The sequence below is a fragment of the Lissotriton vulgaris genome, chromosome 7 (assembly GCF_964263255.1).
Source record: "Lissotriton vulgaris chromosome 7, aLisVul1.2, whole genome shotgun sequence".
Lineage (NCBI taxonomy): Eukaryota > Metazoa > Chordata > Amphibia > Caudata > Salamandridae > Lissotriton > Lissotriton vulgaris.
In genome coordinates, this window is record NC_141695.1 from 324,987,901 (window position 1) to 325,010,355 (window position 22,455).

General features: G+C 49.0%; 1 protein-coding gene across 1 annotated transcript in view; it reads right to left on the minus strand.

Annotated features, from left to right (window-relative positions):
- Positions 1–22,455, minus strand: part of POLD1 (DNA polymerase delta 1, catalytic subunit) — a 357,307-nt gene that overhangs the window by 20,325 nt on the left and 314,527 nt on the right. The window contains exon 18 of the mRNA XM_086929347.1: positions 15,857–15,954. Coding sequence (XP_086785473.1) covers positions 15,857–15,954 — 98 coding nt within the window. The remainder of the gene's footprint in view (positions 1–15,856; positions 15,955–22,455) is intronic.

Genomic DNA, 22,455 nt, shown 5'->3' on the forward strand with positions numbered 1-22,455 from the left:
AGCCGGTTCATGTCTCCGTATATCAGTGCAGGGCGAGGTTCGAGCCATGCTAATGCCTCAGGCTCCGGTACCCATGCATGGATGGAGCAGAATAGAGGCGCGAGGCACAAGGGCTCAAGATGGCTCAGTGCGGAGATACTGACGGCAGGTGAGGGCCGATACCTGTCCCTGTCTGGAGCACCGGGGCGAGGGCGTGTTAGAGGTGCATTTCTGAACTGTGATGTCCCAGTGCTGAAGCAGATGTAGAGAATGAACGCTTTGAAAAGGGCCAAATATTGGGACATCAGTTCATGGGGCAAGTCAACGAGATGGCATCGTGAGAGGTCTGTGAATGCCTCAAGAGTGGGTTAGTGGTGCATAGTCCAGGGCAGTCGAGTTGTTAAAACCCTGCAAAATCCTAGTACTGGTATAGCACTATAGAGGGACACTGCACCAGCTGTGTACATTGCCCTGTACTGGGAGGTCAGTGCATCGTGCAGGTTAATATGTCAGCCACCTTGGGGTATAATTGCAATGTACAGGTCACTCTACGGGTCCAACACGAGCACCCTGTGAATGCCTCAGTAATGGACTTAAGTGCAAAAATAGGAACAAACTAAGCGTGTAGTATAAAGGCTGTGTGGAGGTCTACCTGCTTGTATACAGATCAGCGCCTGGGTTAATTGCAAGAGCCTAACAATGTCTCAATATTTGCATGCGACTGAATCTCAAAGGGGTTATTAATGGAGATCTGGACAGTGAAGACAGCGTTAACCAACAGGACAGAGGCAGGTTGCATGGGAGGGAACAATGGCGAGCACTAATACTAGAAAGTGGCAAACCGCTGCAGCAAGGGGGGGGGATGTTCAATGGGAGACAAGTGACGGAGCACGGATCATGAGGAGTATTCGGAAACGGCCACGGGGGTGTTACAGATCTGACAGAACACCAACCAGTTCTGAGTCCATGCTGCCCAGAAAGGTAATTCGGGCTCCAGTCACCAAAACAGTGGTAGACACAGAGTGAGGCTTTATTAGACAACGGGCACAATAGCAAAGCAGCGCCAAATGAAGGACATTTATATGCGACTATCACCCCGAAACTGCTCTGCATAAACGGTGAAGCCCAATGCCATCATTCCTTTGGTAAAGCAAGGATCAGGAATACACTATTTACTGACATGTACTCTATTTATAAAATATATCACACCAATAGCTTTCACCTCGTGGCGATACACTCCACTAAACTACAAAGTAACCAAGGCCTTCCATGCAATCCAATTCAGAAAAGGGGGTGGTGATGGACAGAGTTTCTGAATGATGCAGAATACTCCTACCCAGTCAACAGATCAGGGCTTGATCCATCACCATTTTTTTTTAGCTCACTGCACCATCCCAGCTCAGAACCTGGCTACATGCAAATTAGTCTGTCCCTGGCCCAGTGCATCATGGGAACAGGGCAGACCAGACTACCAAGCCAATTCTTATACTGGAAAGGAAACAAGCTTCCGGGGTCCGGTTTCTGGCATTACAGCCGTCTTCGGCCATGCAATCCAGGCCCATTTTTAGAACACCAGACATCCGTCAAAATGTTAAAGCACTAAGGCCTGCACCCCACTTGAAATTAAAAGCTTGTAACTACATCTTTATTTCAGAAATAACACCAGGTGATCACTGTCAATGTGAATCCTTTCCACAACAAGTGCCATGCTATGTAATTGGGAATCAATTGGAACTAGGGACTAACATACATACAACCCACATACTTTCGGACTGTGCAGAGCAGAACCAAGCATGAGTATGCGGAGACCTCTGCTTTAATTGGGGTCAACTCTAGTATATATCAGTTACACGTTCCAACACTATGCAGGAAAGATTTTCTCAAGTGGTGATGTCCTGAGCAGGTGACAATTTTAGTTACACATGCTGGTCACAAGTGTGTGTGTATGTATGTGTATATATATATATATATATATATATATATATATATATATATATATATATATATATATATATATATATATATATATATATATATATATATATATATATATATATATATATATATATATATATATATATATGTCAAGATGACCCATTTCACTCCTAACCTCACGTCTCAACTGATTCAAGAAGAACTGATATCACAGGACACACCAGGGACCATTGAGGCACTTCACACGCCTCGGAGAATGTGAGGGGGTGCAGGATGGGCTGCCGGATAAGTCCTTCTGGACAAATTATCTTCAGTCTTACTACTTGACACATTGGATGCTAGGGAGATTACCCTGCTGTGCTGGGCCCTAATGTTAGTGGACATGATCATGACGAGCTCAGCTCGTCATGAGCACAGCTCCACTGTGCCTCATGACGAGCTGAGCTCGTCACGAGCATGGAAGGGGTTAACCATATATCCTAATCTCCATGCAGCAGTTTTAAAAGGACAGCAGTGCCATCTGGCCAACCAATTCAAAAGCAGTTGAGTACCTTGGCAAAGCCGCTATGCATATGCGCTCCTCGGCAAGCATTAAAAGAACATTAGTCACTATCTGAAGTTTGCTGCAGGCTGAGATCGGGACAATATCACTTAGAAGAGGTTTCTGATTCTTACCCAAGGGACTATGTATCAAGAGGCTCTGAAGTCAATGAATGTATATCCTGAATTTGTGATGAGAAGGAAACTTAACTCCTTAAGAATTCTGCTTGGGCCCCTGCACCCTGCGGAGAACTAGAGCAAGTCTTCTCACCTTGTTCCAGAACTTCTAATTGCTCAGCTGTTGCTGAATTCATTAGCAGAGCAGCGCCTAACATGCAGTGATAATATCAGAGACTCTGAAGAGTAGAATTACTCTTCCATATAAAGCCAACGACTTTCAAAAGGTTTCTAACCTATCATGGGTTTGGAACTCTGGTGCACGGGATCACTTTGGAAGTATTCTGCAGCAGTGTCTGCACCTGACCAGCGACGTGGAACAGGATGCTTGAAAACCAAATCTGCTATGGGAGTTTTTTGATTCTGGGTATCCGCCAACATGCCCATCAGAATCCAAGCTTCCAGTGCATTATAAGGATTAAGATCCATCACTGAACAGCTGGTGAAGAGAAGAAACTGTGCAGCAAACCCACTCCATCAATGCAGAAGAAGCCCCATCATAAGAGAAAGCTAGAGAGACAGGCTCTGATTATTCTCTGGCATTGATCTGGCATTGATCTCCCATTGTGAGTACGTCTTAGTTTCAAAGAAGTATATTTTACTGTAGAAAAACAAATTCTCCATTTCTTGGAGGAGTGTTCATATGTATCACTGCTGGGACGTTTTCGAGCCATTAGGTGGACTCGATCTCTAGTTTTAGGGTATCTCGCTTTCTCTGCAAGATAATCCTGTATTTGTTTTGGCTGTGAAGGGCTGATACTTCCTTCACCTCGTGGTCAGATTTCTGACCCTGGATATATTAGTCATGCCCAATGAAAATCCCCATCTTCATGGGGCTAATTGTTGACCATGCTTTCCTGTCCGTAACCTTGAAGTATAGAGTGGATATTAAACACAACTAAACCTTCAGCAATAATGGAAAACAACATCTGCACTAAATAACAAATTAACATGCAAAAAAACGAGGTAAGAAAAACACCTTGAAACCAATAAAAGAAACCACTAGGAATTCCCATTTCTCTAAAATTTAAGAGGAAGGAAGAGTCAAGGATCTGAGAAGGCCCTCAAGGACATTGAAATGTTTAGAGATCACCTTACACCTGCAGAAAAAAGGAACTAAACTGCCTGCTAAGGCCTGCGGCTTAAATAGCTTTCATGAGGTCAACATCATGTCATTTGTTGTCTTATTACAGAGATGCTAAAGGAAACTGAACATATTCAGCAATTTCTGCCCTTGCATCAGGGAACAAGAAGCCTATGTAAAGGAGTCGGGTGGGACTTCGGCTCATTGCTCATGAACCAAAACATGTCAGGAGGTTTACTATCATCTGGCGATGGTCTACGACTGGATGTGGCAAGCTTGCCTTCAGCAGCCAGTCGTCGAGGTAGAGGAAAAGTGGTATACCTGCCCTCCGAATTGTGGGCAGCAACACCTATCATCACCTTTGTGAGTACTTGGAAGGGCGCTGGTGAGGCCAAAGGGAAGCACAGCAAACTGAAAGTGCTCATGGTCTACTTTAATTGCAGGTAACGTCTGCTAGACTGCAGGATGGGTATATGAAAATACGTGTCCTGGAGGTCTAGGGACACCATTCAGTGCCCAGAGTCCTGAGCAGACAGAATCTAGGCCAGCATGATCATTTTGAATTCGCCATAAGGTCAAAATAGGTCAGAGATCGCCATCCTCCTCCGGCACAAGAAAATATTGAGAGTAACAACTCCCTCTTTTTCCAGATGTCAGAAAACTTTCAAAAGCAACTTTGGAGAGTAACACGCACACTTCATATAACGGAATCGAGAGGCGCTCTTCTAAAATTCGATCCGATGTAGGGAGAAGATCTGGCCATGCAAAAAGAAAGGGCAGAGCATAGCCATGCTGACTGATATGTAGGACCCATCTGTCAGACATGATGGATCGCTACTGTGGGAGGAAGTGCGGAGTCTTGCACCCACAGGAAGGGTGTGTCACTAAGGGCAAACTAAAGTAGCTTGGTCACTGTTGCCAATGGGTAGGGAGGCTGCTCACCTGTGTGCTGCGTTCCAGACCCACGTCCCCGGTCTCGAAAGAACTGGGGGGGCTGCTTCAGTGGATGGGTAGAGCGCCATTGCCTATATGCCAGCCACCTGGAATAGCCGCCGAATTTTATGAACTGATACTTGAACTGCTTGGCAGCGGGTCAACAAACCCATGGAGCGCATCGTGGCGTTACAATCTTTAGAGCTCTACAAGATCAAGAGAGGCTTATATAACTCCAGAAAATCCTATGGAACGCATCTACACGTGTCCATGGAGCACAAAAGTGCGCCATCCGCCCTTGCCAGGCTATCATTAGTATCTAGGCAAGCACAAAGACCAGAGCAAGTGCATAGCGACCTAGTAAACAAAACAAACACATTGACTAATCTCAATGCCAGGCTAGAAGAAGAGAACATATTTTCCAAACCGCTAAATCATTTTGGACTCCCTATCCGGAGGGTGCATTAGGAGTACATTTGGGGGTAAAGGGGTTCACCTAGCTAGTTGAAGCCTGAACTACCAGACTTTGTGGAGTAGAATGTTTAGTGAGAAATTCAGAATCGCCAAGAGCTGGCCTGTGATGCCTGACACTGGTGGACACAAACAGGGTTTTGACCAAGTGCCCATCATGGTATGGTGAGGGCTGTGTTAAAGGGGAGCAGAAGCACTGACGTGGCTGACTCAGGCTGCAACATTTCCATAAGGACATTTATTTTGGTCATGATTAAAGTCGGCAGGAACACTGGGACCTTAGCTGTCCATCAGACCACTACTGCAAATTATATACTTTCTTCTGAAGGTGGTCAAAGTGGCGAGTCAAACCCTGTTTCAGGGGCAGTATCAAGCCCTCTGGCATCTTGTAAGTTCATATAAAAGTAGTCACCTCTAGAACGAGGATGGAGAAGACCACCCCCATCCCCGTCAACATCTCATTACTGCAATGTACTTTTTTCAGTCAGAGCCCAAAAACATGGACCCTCTGCTGGCGCGTCCGCCCTGGTAGAGGCACTGCTTCAGAGGCACACTATATTGTATCGTTTTGTAATTGCATTTATATAGCGCTTACTGCCCCTGATGAGGCGTCAAAGCGCTTTTTCGGCGAGTAGCACTCTACTCCGGAACCCATAAAGGATTAGTGGTGAATTGGTATAGTGAAATATGAAAGTAATTTCAGTGGTATATATGTTAGTTATTTGGATTGGAAAGGATAGTTGAGGCATAGAAGAGGGAAAAAAGTTTGCATTTACATAGCGTGTAATACCCCTGATGGAGTGCTTAGGTGTTTTTTTGGAGAGTAGCACAATACTCCGGAACCCATAAAGTATTAGTGGAGAATTAGTATAGTGAAATATGTAAGTAATTTGAGTGGTGGACATGTTAGTCTGTTATTTGGATTGAAAGGGATAGTGGAGGGATAGAAGAGGTAGAATTTAGACATCGTTAATTTTTTTGTTTTGGAGCTCATAGCTGCGCTTTTCTAATCTTGTAGTGTGACATCAGTCTAGATCAAGTTGAAGTTTGTTCAGTGTCAGACATCGGTAACTGCTCCAGATCCTCTTGTGGCACAAGGGACACCTGTACCAGCATCAACTAGAAAGTACCAGGTTTAGGTCTAGGATGTCTGTACTGGAGTCGGTATGGGACTCAAAGTGGGTTCCCAAAGAGACAGACCGCATCGAAGATGGATTTTCCAGTGGTACCTGGACTTTAGGCATTTACTGGTCCTTGGGGTACAAAGGTGCACCGGAGGGAACCAGGAGTGCGCTAAAAATCTGCAGCATAGCCACCTCAACCTGCTGCGGCATTGCTGATGGCCAATTAAACTAGAGCACACTGGAATCAATTGGTGAACGGGCTCTGCGACTGGGGACCTAGAAAGAGAGAGACCAACTCCCATTGTGATGCCCTCGTCACTATGCTTTGGATACAGAGTGATGGAATGGGGTCGATGTTCACTTGCTTTTTTGTGTTTCTTCTATTTGGACTTCTACTTGGACCGCAAAGAAGATCCCTCATGGGAACAGCCTTCGTTGCATAACTTCGAGTTGTCCCCAAAACCCAAACACCATAGACCCAGACCAACCTCACATGGGTATATGATCGACACCTTTCTACAGTCCTGTCATGGTCTTAAACTGGTCATTTTTGGCGAGGACTTTAAACCAGGTTTACGAAAGGCTTTTTGCAGATGCAATGGGTATGATTCCCAAAATAGGACCATTTGGGACCGCAAAATGTCCTTTTAGTATGCAACGAACACAAATTGCGATTCGGTAATATTAACAAATTGCTATTTATGTTTGTGAATACATACCGAATTGGTATTTGCACGGGGCGATTTGAAGGCGTACCTTCTAAATACCAATTCAGTAAAGAATGTTTTAATGTTTTGCAACCAAAATCTTGTTGGAAAACATTAATATTTTTCAGATAACAAAGGTAGTAGCAACCTATTCGCAAACGGCAAGCGGTCCCAGAGGAAATTCTTCCTCTTTGTTAATGTAACATTTAGTTTTTTTTTAATTTTAAAATTTTTATTAACAAACAACAAAGAAAAACCACAGGTGACCTAGCCGCTCTTACACTTGTCAATGTTACATTTCCATACATTCAGAATAATGAATACAAAATAGCAATTATGAATCACAGGGACTCATGCGCCTCCACTTCCTCCAAACGTATTGGGGGTGTACAAATATCTCCACAGTATAGATTCCAGGTCTCCGATACCTTCCCCCACTTCTCGGGACAACCTCTGGCTACATAGACGACCTCTCCCTGAACATGCACCATTCCAAGTCTTCCGCCCACTTCCCAACCCGGGGTGGCTGACTGGCTCCCCACAGCTGTGCAATGTTACGCTTAGCAACCATACATGCCAATGTTACCCATTGTTTCCCATACACACTCAAATCCGTGGGTTCCCAAACATTTAATATACACCTGCGGGCCTCCGGCCGTATCTCCACCCCCAGGACATACTTCAGCACGTCATGGACCTTCACCCAATATTGCTGCACCTCCGTACAGTGCCATAATATGTGCATGAAGGTCTCAAGCTCTCCGCACCCTCTCCGGTATTCCCCACTCTCCACACAACCCATACGAACCAGACGAGGCCCCCTTACATACGACCTATGCAAGATCTTCTGTTGCACCAATCTGAGCCTCATCTGTATCGCTACCACCTTCGGAGAGGAAACCGCCTCTCGCCAATCTTCGTCATCTAGCTCCAACCCATCATCACTTTAGTGCGTCCCGAGAAGCACCAGCGGGTCCTCCATATTGTTTATAAGCTTTTTGTATATTAAAGAGATTGTCTTCTCTGGGCGGTACCCGTCCAACACTCGGTCCTCCAAAGGGGAAGTGTCGGGAAGAGTCGTTTCTTTGGGGACATGTGTAAGCAGAGTGTGCCTAATCTGAAGGTAGCGGTAGTGCTCCCTATCGTGAAGGTGGTATTGTTGCTTGAGGGAATTGAACGTATGGACCGGTCCCTCCCCCAAACATATTTTATCTGCGTAATCCCAATAAGATCTCACTTGTCAAATCCCTTGGACTTCCATAAACTGTCCAACTTCTCCGAGCTCTATAACGGGGTGGCAAGAGTGAGCTTCCCCTCCCACTTGAGATGCCTATTGGCCGCATGCCACACCTGCACAGCATGTGCCGTTGGCCCACGAGGGGAAACCGTCGAGGTCTGGCATAGCGCCCTGGTGAAATCGCTACCTGGCACCTGCCAACGGTCCATAGCATACCCCGGGTCCCCCGTACATGGCATGATTCACCGCCGCCAGTTGGGAGGCCCAATAGTATTTCCGTAGGTCCGGCAATCCTATACCCCCGTTGTACCAGGGGAGAGTAAGCTTAGAGGATGCTAATCGGGGCCTACCGTCCCAGAGAAGCTGCCTCTGGTGGGCCTCTATTTCCCTGAAAGAAGATGCCGGCACTGGGACCATTGTGTTCTGGAGTGCGTACAAGAATCGGGGAAGGGCCATCATTTTGAAGAGCACCGCTCTACCCAGAAGGGAGAGCGGAAGCGCCTTCCAGCGTGTCACGTCTCCCTTAAATCTAGCCAAAGGGGGGCCCAAATTGTTGGCATTATCTTAACTTCGGGACAAGCGTGACATAGATACAGAGGTACCGAAACCCTATCGGCTCAACCTGTATCAGACAGGTCTGCGGAATTATTGGCAGTTCGCCTCTAAGGACAAACAGCACTGATTTTGACCAGTTAATTGCGAAACCTGAGTATCTCCCAAAGATAGCAAGCACATCCAGGAAACTAATCAGGGATCCCCTGGGATTGGTGAGGTAAAGTAGGATATCGTCAGCGTGTAACAACATTTTGTCCTCCCATTCCAACGTCCACCGCAATCCTCGAATCGATCTGTTACACCGAACCCACACCGCCAAAGGCTCCAATGCCAGAGCAAACAGGAGCGGGGACAAGGGACATCCCTGTCTCGTACCCCTGCCAAGGGGAAAGCCGGGATCTGTGATTCTTTACAACCACTCTGGCCAGGGGATTAGCATACAATAGATGCACCCAGTTAATAAACTCCGGTCCAAAGCCCATCTTCCCCAAGACAGAAAACAGGTAGGGCCACTCGACCATATCAAATGCCATGGTGGCGTCCAAGGACACCAGCACCGCCGGCTCCTGGATCGTTGGGGTCTTGCCCAGTATTCCATGCAGCCTGCGCAGTTTGAGAGTCGTGTTCCGGCGCAGCATGAAGCCGGATTGGTCCGGGTGTATCAATGTAGTGATAACTTTGGTTAGTCTTGTCACAAGCAGTTTTGCCAGGATTTTAGGCTCAGCGTTAAGCAGCGAGATAGGTCTATAGGAAGAACAGAGCGTCTTGGGTTTACCCTCTTTATGGATGACGACTGTTCGCCACTCGCTGGTCATACGGAACCTGACCCTTCTCTCTACCAAAATGGCCCGAAGGAACGGAGCGAGTTTATTAGCGCTCAGTTTGTACATCTCTACAGGAATTCCGTTTGGGGCCCGTGGTCTTTCCCGTGTGCACTCCTCTAATAGCTTGCGCCACCTCATCGTTTGGAGGGAGGAATCTAGGTACCCCCGGTTATCATCCGCTAGCGTAGGCATCTAGATGTCCCATATCATCGCACTGTTATCCGCCTCCGTATTTCTCCCAGTCGAGGTATACACCCCACTGTAATAGTCCGAGAATTCATCTGCTACTGCTTGTGGGTCAGTAATTATGGTGGAATTTGCTCCCTGCAGTTCTGGTACCAGCCGCGTTGCCCACTCTTCCTTCTCAAGCCACACTATTAGTTTACCTGCTTTGTCCCCATGCCTGTATATCTTGCTATGAGTCTCATCATTCTGCGCTCTAGCCTTGTCCCTGGCGAGCCCTCTATATTCATCCTGTCGCAGCTTTAGCCGGTGTATACCCTCCAGGGTTGCTGCCCCAGATACCTCTGCTTACAATCTTGTCACCTCCACCTCTGCCTTTTCTATTTCTGCCTGACGTTTCTTCCTTTTCCCCGCCACCAAAGACAAAACCTCCCCCCGGATAACGGTCTTATATGCCTCCCACAGGGTCCGAGTTGAGTCCTCTCTACCACTATTTTCTTGGAAATCTCTCTGTGATCCTGACAATCTCCCTCTTAGTGGCCGGGTCTCTCAGGTGCAATGCGCTAATGGGGGCCTCCCTACCTGCATCAAATTGGCCAATGTCCAGCCGGAGCCAAATAGGGGAGTGATCAGAGATCCCCCTCCCCAGGTGTCGCGCCTCACGAATCGCAACAGCCTGGGCCGCCGGTACCAATATATAATTTATTTTAGACAGGCTGTGATGTGATGTGGACACGTGTGTATAGTGTGTCTCGGTCGGAGTACGTATCCTCCAGCCGTCCACAAGTCCTGTGGTTTCTAGAAAATCGGTACGCCACCGCTGCGCCGGTCTCTGTGCTCGGGCCAGCTGTCTGTCCACCTCCCCGTCTACCACCTAATTAAAGTCTCCAACCAATCACTAGGAGACACAAAGGCAAGGTGAGGAAGACAGCCTCCAGATCACGCAAAGTTTCGTACTGAAGGCCGGGCGGAACATAAATGGTCAAAAAAGTAACTGTCTTCCCTTCCCACTGCCATGATACTCCAATATATCGACCTCCCTGGTCAGACCATGTGGCCTGAATACTTAGGGGAAAATAATTTTTCAGCAAGACTCCAACCCCCCTAGACCCCGTGGTAAACCCAGCGTGTGCTACTAACTTATAACCCCCTTTGTGTAGGGCCATGCAACGGTTTCCAATGAGGTGAGTCTCCTGTAACAACACTACGTCCGGGGAGTGTCGTCTAATAAACTGGTTGACTGTCCCCCGCTTAATTCTGTCCCCAAGGCTGTTAACATTCCAACTAAGCACATTTAACCCGATCCTCGTCTAACATTTGACCGATACAAACACATTACAATCATAGCGTTGTCACCCGATACAAAAAGGAAAAATAAAAGAAAACATTCTGAACCAATACTTAAGACAACCCCTACACCCCACCCTGCACCACTGCACGCGGCAAAAGCACATCCCCAACTAGCCGAGTGCCTGTCGCCCTAAACACACAACTTCTAAGCTACTAAATGTATTAAAAAAAAAAAGGGGGGGGGGGGGGGGGGAATGACGGCATCCCGTACCCCCGCCTCCTACAACCCCACATTTTAATAAACACGATTGTCCGTCTGAGCTCGGTAGGCGTAGTTAAAGCAACAGGCTCCCAGGAAAGTTCTTACCAGGCAGTCAGCCGAGCGCCGACCCAGTACCTGACAATCTGCACATGGTTAGGCCCGGACTCAGCCCTAATCTGCGGCCGCTTCCTCCCCAGTTCGACCCCGAGACTCAGAGCCATCGGTGGGGACGGCTATCAATCCAGTCGGATACAATGTCCGGGTTATCAAAAAACCATGCCCTTCCCTCGGCCTCCACCCTCAGACGTGCCGGGAACATCATGGCATACTTGTAACCCCTGTCTCACAGTTTTTTCTTGACCACCAGAAAATTCCGACGTTGCTTCTGCACCAGTTGAGTAAAGTCGGGGAAGAAGGAGAGCGTAGCATTCTCATAACGTAGGGGTCCTCCCAAACGGGCAGGCTGGAGGATAGCTTTCTGTCTCTGAAAGGCAGCGCCCTAGCGATCATATGGCGCGGGGCGCTCCAGGCCTTGGTCCTCCACCTGGAACACTGTGTGCACGCTCGATGGTGAAGAATTTTCCAATTCCCTTGGGCTTGAGATGCTGGAGGATTAACTCTTCCACAAATAGGTCTGGGGCCAGACCTTCAGCTTTCTCAGTCACTCCTAAGATGCGGACGGTATTGCGTCGAACCCTCCCTTCATATTCATCAAGCTTGCGCTCCACCAGATCGTGGGACGATTTAAGGGCGCTCACTTCCTGCTGTAGCTATGCAACGTCGTCCACCAAACTAGCAGTTTTGATTTCCAGAGATTTGACCTTTTCATTGAATTTCGTAAGATCCACACGAATGAGGTTGACTTCTATCAAGACAGTATCGAGCTTAGTGTCCAGCGCCACCATTTGTTGCCCAAGAGAAGATTTAATTCCTTCTATTGCCATCATGACATCCGACAGCGTCAATTCCGTCTTCAGGCCCGCAGAATCTCCTCCGCCCGCGACGTTGTGCCTCGATTCTGAATGGAGAACCCTTTGACATCGTGTAGAGGTCGAGTTTGTTAGTCTGCACCGGCTTCAGCCCCTTTGACACCCTGGACGAGTGCCTCTCGCTGTCCGTTTTAGTCGCCATGTTTTAAGCTGCTCCCGCCGCCCAATTGTTGCAATCCAGGGAGCCACCGCAGATCCTATATTTCCAACCCCACTTGGGACCCGTGTACAGGACTACTGGGTCCCCGAGGATTAGCCACCAACCACTAGATCACCAGTGGGGGGGTTGGGGAACCGGGACCCCAGGTCAATCTGCCGCTTCCTGGATCACTGCGATGTGGTGCACCCCGAAGCAATATTTCTCTGGCCGGGTTCCCTTTTACAGTCAGCAATGTGATGGGGGGCCCTTCAGCCACTTGCCCCCTGCCCCCACGATGTACAGTGCCCCAGGCTCTTTAGAGTTGCTCCGAGCCCGCAGCGTCTCACACGGGCTCCAACAACCCACCCAGGCGTCTCCAGTCAGTAGCGCAAGGGGGGAGGGGACTCTCCAAGTGCCGACCGCACCGCAGACACCCCCGCCGCTCACCTCCTCCGCTTCTCTGCAATGCTCCTCTCCACTGGTGTACCGGCAGCTTCCAGCCCGGGTCCCCCACTGTTCCACTGCGTGGCAGCCTCCTCCCCTCTCCAGTCCACGGCTTCAGGACCGGAGCAGGCCCAGAATTGCTGCCCTCATAGCTCTGGGCCGCGGCGTCTCCGGGAGGTCGGACTCTGCTCCTGGTGCACCGCAATACTTCAATGTTGCCAAGCTCAGTTGGCCGGATAAATGCCAGGATGGTGAGGCAGGGGGGCGGTCCCGAAGGAGCCTAGAGCTCACGCAGCCATTTTGATCAGGCGTGTAGCTCCTCCTCCCAACATTTAGTTTTTTAAATACATCCCATTTTAATGTAAGGAAAATGGGCTGCTTTAAAAAAAAAAAATATATATATATATATATATATTGCTTTTATTTAAAAGCAATCACAGACATGTTGGTCTGTTGCCTCTAGCTGGCCACAATACCTGTGACACCTTTGAATTGTAGTGGGCTGCAATTTGTGACCAACCTCACTAATATTCATGAGGTCGATTAAATTACGACCCACTATAATTCAGTATTTTGCAAACGACCTAGTAGTGCATAGGTCAGTTTGCAAAATTCCACACTGGTCACACAATTGTTAGCAAATTACGACCAGTATTTTGAGACCAGTCCTTAGTATATCAAGCCAGATAACTGGCACACTAAAATAAGGTTAGGGGCAGTTGGAAGTTGAGTAAACGGAGAATGGAGCTCCCAAAACACATCAGAAGGCGCAAAAAGAGAGGAACGGACGACAGGGCACAGGGATGGCTCTTATATGTGGCTCCCCTCCATCACTTCCAAGGCGGTATGGAGGCTTGCGGACCATGGAAGAACTGCTGGGGAAACATTTCTGGATCTAGTCTGGTACCCGCGGAGTATTCTAAGGTGAGGAATCTGTGATTAGAAATATCCATCAAAAAGATGTCTAAATTGAAAGGAGGCTTCAAAAGTATCTAGGTTTCATTGGCACATACATAAATGTGATAGCCATGGGAGAGGATAAGTTGTAACCAAGGATGATTGAAGATTAAGTAAAACAGAATAGTGGATGAATGAAGAGCCTAGAGTTCATTCTATATGGTAAACAAAAGAAACAAGTAAAAAGTGTTGGGGGGGGGGGGGGGGGGGGGGGGGAGGGGAGGTGGCAGCTGCGCCAAATCTATCTGGTGGAGTACCAAGATGGAGTGATCACCACAGCGGAAGGACGCAAACACATCTCATGTGGTCAAGGTCATCACAAAACAGTCAATCTTCCCCATTCAGGAGCTTATAAACAATGTGACCTAGGATGGGTGTTTCCCTAGCAGGCTTAAAACTGATTGCAAGCGAGTACACCCTACATCCTTGTGGAAATCTATGAAAGGACAAGTCACTCACCTGTAATCCTAGTTCTCTTCCCAGTGGGATCCTCATCTAAGTCATAAGCACTAAATAGTCCCGCCTATGTGCCTTGAGCACTTTTAAATTATACAGATCTAAATTTGGACAACACTACATCATGCATGCTTGCAGCCTAAAGAAAGGCGAAATACGTTCAAATTTCCTGTCATTTTCATTTTAAAACAGAGGTCAACTGCATAAAATGTAGACACTGATAAGAGAAGTGACCATAGAAAATCCTTCACAAACCTTTTTTAATAAGAAAAGGAAAGGAAATGTGGGACACTGTTAGCCAATAGACAGCAATGCAATGCATAGAAAAAAAAGACTAGCGTCCCCAGAAAGAGGATTCCTTGGAAGAGATGGCATAGCTTTTGGGGGCAGTTTTATAATGTTAGATAGACGTTTACCTATAGAGAGGTCTTTTTGCAGAGCAAAATTTAAATGGTTTGAAGAAGGGTGGCATGCTTATTTGTGATTACCCCTGAATTTAAAGACTAAACTAATTTTGCGAATTGTTCAGAGAAGCAAGTATGTTTGTATTGAGGCAGAATGTGTGCGTGTATTATTACTAAATGCAAATGTCACTCAGGGTGAAAACAAAAATCCTGATGGTATTACTCTAAACCGATAACGTTTTGTACAGAGCCAGCGCCAGATAGTCCCATTGATTTATAGTATTAATAAACACCGCTAAGTCAATGGCAAAGTTATAACTCTGTCTATGAACTCACTGCACAGGGTCCAAGTCCACATGCTCTGTTGACTAACATGGGAAATAAGCAGACAAGATATCAAAATAACTTTCAGGCGAGAAAAGCACATCCCACATACTATGGAGTCTTTCTTAGAATATGTCAGGATGGAAGATGTCACAAAGCAGACGGGTAACTTCCAAACCCCATACGTAGTCCCTAAAACTGTGGTAGCACACCCCCTGGGAATAGGTCTGCCCTGCACCACCCCAGCATCAAAATCTACATTTTGTTGGGGCAGTGTCCCTCAGAATAGAATTCCAACACATGCCATCGCCTCTGTGTCTTAAAGTCCTTAGCACAGAGGTTTTGCACAGTCTGGAACACACAAAGCATTTCTGGATCAAAAGGGCAGGTTAATGTTTGTAAATAGCAGTTAGAGAGGGGTGGATGAGACACAGCTCCCCATATTTCATATCCTGGCAAACCTGTTGCCAGACGTTTATGTCCATAGCTTGTAAACATTAGACCACCCCATGCCATGTAGATCCACAAAAGCCTATTCCATCCAGTCTGAGATGATCACATACCTACTAGTGATGAGACACTAGTGAGATCAATGCTGTCATGAGGGACCATATACAAATCACAGATAGTGGTAGCGGTGATGACTGTCGCATGCTACCTTCAGTCTTTCTATATGCTGGGAGAGATATGGGGAGATGGAAGACGTGTGGAATATGTGCCTATCAATGTAAGTGTGTGTGGAGACAGGAATACATGAACATAAGACGTTGTCTGTAACAAGAGTTTTTTGTCGAGCACAATCAGGGTCAACACTTTCAACTGGCAACTCATTACTTTTGTACCTAGTGCAGAGTACGTCTTCATGCAAGCTTCCCTGGCAGCGTTGGCACTGTGTCCAAAGGCGAGAAAACTTCTCCTCCAGAGAGCCAAGGTGTGAAATCTGGGAAAAGACAAATGGTTTGAGAAAGGTACACTAAACCAAACACAATCAACACATAAGTGAGCAGACTTCCAGTATACAGTGTAGGAAGCTGGCGTTTTATGTAGAGCACCAAAATAAGGTACACTAAGTAGAAAATCCAGAAGACCCTTATTGGTTTACAGGGCTTAAAGTAATAATCCCAAATGTTCTATTTGTGGTAGTGTGGGCGAGCAGTTTCGGCTTATCAGAGGGTAGTGTTAAGCCATTGCTGTACACACAGAGTCAATAAATTAGAGACGCACTCAAGACAAAACTCAAGACTAATATAGAAAAATAACAGATTTTTATATAATTTTAGACACCAAGATCATCACAATCAGATAATTACTTTATAAGTTATGGATCTTTACAGGTAAAACAGTATAACATCACAACCTTCAGATTTGGGGCATAAGCCTCAAACACGGTGATGTTATCCCATTGGAGAAACATTCATTGCATAGGCAAATTTACAACCGATTCTAAGGGTTACTCTTCTGGACTTAAGGTGCTTAGGGGCCAAGGTCCAAAGAACCACCAGCAGTTTGGATTTACCTGCCCTTGTATGTCGGGGTGCAGAGGTGCTGCTTGTGACAGTAGCCTCAACACTACCTGTTAAAGAAATCGGAGAAACCTTTAACAAGAAAAAGGCTGCAAGTGGGAACTTGGGCTCAAGTCTGGTAGAACCTAGAGGAGGCTTGTCTCCTGAGGGTCTCTGGAGCAAGGGACACCGTCGGTTGGCTAGGACTTGGGCTGTGGGGCTCGGGTGCAGACTTGTTTTGTCCAGCGGGTCGCTAGTGTTGGAGGCTCTCACTTCTTGGGGTTGACCTGGTGATGTGTGCAAAATAGGACAGCAAGGTTACTCTTGGTGCTGGCCTCAGTAATGCTAATGTGTCTCGTCGGTAGGTCGGTTTTGGCAGGGTTGGTGTCCGTACTGGACATTTACCAAGCCTTGGCTGCTGCAAGGGCTCTGGTACCCACAGTATTGGCGCAGGAGGGCTCCAGGAGGATCTAGCATCTCGAATCTCGCTGGGGAGAAGGGCTGACCTCTGGGAGCCACAGGGTCCTTCTCCTGGGGTTCTGCTTCCCCGACAATCCCGGTGGTCAGCAGAACGGTGCACCTGGCAGATGCAGTTGGTGATTGCACACTGCAGGGAAGTGGCTCCTCTACTTCAAGAGAGATGCTGACTATTTGGTGAAGTCCTGGCAGCCCTCTAAGGCTTTAGGAGCATGCACAGCTGCTGGACGAGTCAGGTTCTTAGCAACTGTTGAGACAGCAGCAGGCAGGGGGCCCCAAATCAGAGGCTGGCCCACAGTTCTTTCGTTTTCGGCTCTGCTCGGTCTTTTTTCTGTTCCCAGTTGATTAATCTGAGTTCCTGGTGTCAGGGACCACCTAAATACCGAATATAGGGGCATTAAGGGGAGAACACAGACGTAGCCAATGGGCTACCTACACCGCCTATATGACTGCTTCCTATATGAAAGTGGGCTTAAACCTGACCTAGAGTTCCTAGTTCCATTAAAAACAAGATGGTGGAGCCCTTCATTTGTTGTTCACTTCAGGTAGTCCACCTTAAAGATGCGACTAGCCTGAGTGTCAATACAGCTTCTGGGTAGCTAATTTTCTTGCCTTTCCTGTGCAAAATGGGCCTCAGGGCAGGGAGTGCCACCTCTTGGGTCTGGGGGAAGCAGGAGTGGCATATCTAAGGTGGTAGAGGCTTTGAAACCTCTGGCCTAGATATGCTAAAACACAAGTCATTCTGCTGGAGAAGATGTGAACATTTCTCTGGACAGGCATTGTTTCGGACCTTGTAGAGCGTGGGCTCTCCCCTGCAGGGAATCAGAAACGTATCTGTGGTGGCAGGCTGGATGACACTAGTTAGCCAGCACACTAAGAGACTTGTAGGATTCGGGGGTACCTCATGGGTGCATGTGAGAACAAATCAGATACTGGCATCAATATGGATTTGTCACGACGAGGTGTTTGATACCAAACGCCATTATTGTCAGTGAAGCCATCATGTAGCTGAGTCACTCATAATGACCAGTGCCAAGTACATATACTTAAGATGGCTTCCTGAACACTTGAAGCACAAGTTACTACTTGTGTAACGATATATCTGTAAGAGACATTAGTTAGTGATAGATTCTTTACCTTAGAATATCCCCAGGCGTCAGACTGGATCCGGAAACTTTTGCGTAGCAGTACCCTTGCGCGCCGGTAGGCGTCGTCTGCGACTCCGCATCCATCGTCGTGATGACGCCGGAGTACTTAGACGCCGCCTCCGTGTGCCGACGTCAGTTCTTAGACACAGCTTTTCCGCGCCAGAAACGCAGAGCTATGCTAAAAACCAACACTGGTGCCTTGAAACTAGGGCCCTGAAAGGGGATGACCTTAACCCTAGATATCGGTTCGCAGAACGGGGAGGATGGGTGGGTCGGTAAAGAATCTATCACTAACTAATGTCTCTTACAGATATATCGTTACACAAGTAGTAACTTGTGCATCTGAAAGAGACACGTTAGTGATAGATTCCTTACCTTAGAATAGATACCCCAGCAATACCATCCCCGGTAGTGGGTCTGCAAACCAATCACACCAGAAAGTCCTGGAGGTCGGAACGGCCAAAGAAGCCATCCCTCCGGACTTGGCTGTCCAGGCAATAATGTCTTGCAAACGTGTGCAGCGAGACCCACGTAACTGCCTGGCAAATGTCCTGCAAGGGCACTCCCCGGCCCAAGGCAGTTGTAGTCGCTGTGGCCCGAGTGGAATGAGCCCTCAGCCCAACAGGGGGTTCCTTCTTAGCCAAGGAGTAACACGCCTGGATACACAAGATGATCCACCGTGAGATGGTCCGCTTGTGCACCGCTTTCCCTTTCTTAGCGCCCACGTAACCAACAAAGAGTTGGTCATCCACCTGGAACTGGCGTGTGCGATCCAGATAGAATGAGAGCGCACGTTTTGGGTCCAGACGGTGGAGCCTCTCTTCCTCTCTCTCGAGGGATGCGGAAAGAAAGTGGGCAAGGTGATGGACTGCCCAATGTGGAAGGCTGTGACTACCTTGGGCAAGAAAGAGGGTCGCGTCCGCAACACAACTTTGTCTGGATGGACAGAAAGGAAAGGAGGTTGAGAAGAAAGAGCCTGGAGCTCACTCACTCTCCTGGCAGAGGTGATGGCAACCAGGAATGCAGTCTTAAGAGTAAGGAGACGAAGAAGACAGTTATGAAGTGGCTCGAAGGGAGCGCACATCAGATAAGTCAGAACAAGGTTCAAGTCCCACTGAGGCATCACAAAAGGAACATATGAGTGATGCCCTTCAAAAACCTATTTACAACTGGGGACTTGAACAAAGAGTGCTGATCAATGAGCCTTAAGAAGGCGGAAATGGCAGAGAGGTAGCCCTTCAGAGTGCCCAGAGCAGAGCCCTGCTGGGCAAGAGAAAGAAGAAAGAGGAGAACCTCTGAAAGAGGGGCAGAAAGGGGATCCACAGCCTTTGCTGTGCACCATGCCACAAATTTGTTACACTTGCAGGCGTATACCGATTTTGTGGAGGGACGCCTGGCTGCCAGAATCACATTACAGACTTCAGGAGGCAAGTGAAATGACCTCAACTGCCGCTGCTCAATCTCCACGCATGCAAGTGGAGACTGGACAGGTTCGGTGGAGGACCGTCTCTGCTGCTGCAACAGAAGGTCCTCCTGAAGAGGCAGACGAATCGGGGGATCGACAGACATGCTGAATAGCTCGGGATACCAGTATCTTCGTGCCCAGTCCGGAGCCACAAGGATGACTTGGGCCCGGTCGCGTCTGATCTTCTTCAGCACTCTGGGCAGAAGTGGTATAGGCGGAAAGGCGTACAACAGACCGCAACTCCACTCGCGCCAAAAAGCGTCTTTGAGCGAGTGCCGCCTTGGAAATTCCAACGCGCAGAACTGATTACATTGCTCGTTCTCTTCTGTGGCGAATAGATCTAACCAAGGCTCTCCCCACTGCTGAAAGAGGCCTTGCGCCACGTCCGACTTCAGCCGCCATTCGTGATCCATCATGCACCGATGGCTACGTTCGTCCGCCCTGGCGTTCAGGGAACCTGCCAGGTGTTGAACTACCAGGGTCACGCCCTGATGTTCCAGCCACTGCCAGAGGCGCAAGAAGGCGGAAATGGCAGAGAGGTAGCCCTTCAGAGTGCCCAGAGCAGAGCCCTGCTGGGCAAGAGAAAGAAGAAAGAGGAGAACCTCTGAAAGAGGGGCAGAAAGGGGATCCACAGCCTTTGCTGTGCACCATGCCACAAATTTGTTACACCTGCAGGCGTATACCGATTTTGTGGAGGGACGCCTGGCTGCCAGAATCACATTACAGACTTCAGGAGGCAAGTGAAATGGCCTCAACTGCCGCTGCTCAATCTCCACGCATGCAAGTGGAGACTGGACAGGTTCGGTGGAGGACCGTCTCTGCTGCTGCAACAGAAGGTCCTCCTGAAGAGGCAGACGAATCGGGGGATCGACAGACATGCTGAATAGCTCGGGATACCAGTATCTTCGTGCCCAGTCCGGAGCCACAAGGATGACTTGGGCCCGGTCGCGTCTGATCTTCTTCAGCACTCTGGGCAGAAGTGGTATAGGCGGAAAGGCGTACAACAGACCGCAACTCCACTCGCGTCAAAAAGCGTCTTTGAGCGAGTGCCGCCTTGGAAATTCCAACGCGCAGAACTGATTACACTGCTCGTTCTCTTCTGTGGCGAATAGATCTAACCAAGGCTCTCCCCACTGCTGAAAGAGGCCTTGCGCCACGTCCGACTTCAGACGCCATTCGTGATCCATCATGCACCGATAGCTACGTTCGTCCGCCCTGGCGTTCAGGGAACCTGCCAGGTGTTGAACCACCAGGGTCACGCCCTGATGTTCCAGCCACTGCCAGAGGCGCAGAGCCTCCTGGCATAGGTTCCATGACCCCACCCCACCCTGTTTGTTGCAGTACCACATGGCGGTGGTGTTGTCCGTGAAAACCTGCACTACACTCCCCCGGACAGAGGGGAGGAATGCCTTCAGTGCAAGCCGGATAGCCCACAGCTCCAGACGGTTGATGTGGAGACGGGACTCCGCCTCTCCAATGTGGCCCCCCTCCAGCCCTGGAGGGACGCCTCTGTCACAACTACGTGCTCCGGTTGGGGTAGGGAGAGGGATCTGCCGCTGACCAAATCGCGGTCCGTGAGCCACCACTGCAACTGTCTTGTAGTGCCCTCCGAGATCAAGACATGGTCGGACAAGTTGCCCTGATGCTGGGCCCACAAACTTCAGGTCCCACTGCAGAGCCCGCATCCGCCACCTGGCGTGATGCACCAGAAGGATGCAGTAGGCCATCAGTCCCAGAAGCCGCAGCGTCAACCTGACCGAGACTCGGGATAACTGCTGAATGATCGGAATCAGAGCCTGAATATCCTGAACCCGCTGTTCGGGAGGATAAATCCGAAACTGTGCCGAATCTAGAACCGCTCCGATGAAGAGGAGCTTCTGAGAGGGACACAGGTGTGACTTCGGCACATTGATGGAGAACCCCAGCAGGTGCAGGAGGTCGGCCGTAGTCTGGAGGTGGCTGACGACTGTCTGGGGCGAGCCCGCCTTCAACAACCAGTCGTCGAGGTAGGGGGAAGACTGAAACCCCTAACTTGCGCAGATGAGCTGCGACCACCGCCATCACTTTCGTGAACACCCATGGGGCGCTGGTAAGGCCGAAGAGGAGCACGGTAAACTCAAAATGCTCGTGGCCTACCGTGAACCGCAGGTAGCGCCGGTGGGCCGGCAGGACGGGGATGTGAAAATAAGCGTCCTGCAAGTCCAACGCTACCATCCAGTCTCCCGGGTCCAGGGCAGCTAAGACCTGAGCCAGTGTCAGCATCCTGAACTTCTCCTTCCGGAGGAAGCAGTTGACGTTCCGCAGGTCCAAGAAAGGGTGTAGGCCCCTTTTCCCTTCTTGGGAACCAGAAAGTAGTGGGAGTAGCAACCACACCATACTTCTGGCCCAGGAACGCACTCGATGTCCCCCTTGGCCAAGAGGGCCGTAACTTCCTCCCGCAGAAGATTCAAGTGATCCCCCGACACACGGTGGTACTGCGGTGGCATGGCTGGAGGGGTCGCCTCGAAGGGGAGGGGAGTAGCCCCTTCGGACGATTTGCAGCACCCACCTGTCCGATGTGATGTTGTGTCAGTGGAGGAGGTGATGGCGAACCCTGCCCCCCACTGGCGTTAAATGGGCCTGAAAGCTCGGACTAGGATGGCTTTGAGGCAGATGCTGCGGGGTGGATGTGGACTGGCCTCGCTGTTGTCCCCGGGCACCGCCACAGCTGTTACCACGTCCGCCACCGCGCTGGATGTTAGTCTGCGGCCCATGGCTGGCAGGACATGTGGGGGCGCCCCTTCTTTGGCCACGAAAGGAGCGAAAGGCAGCAGGCTGCTGGCGCGGGTCCAACAGGCCCAAGGACTTGG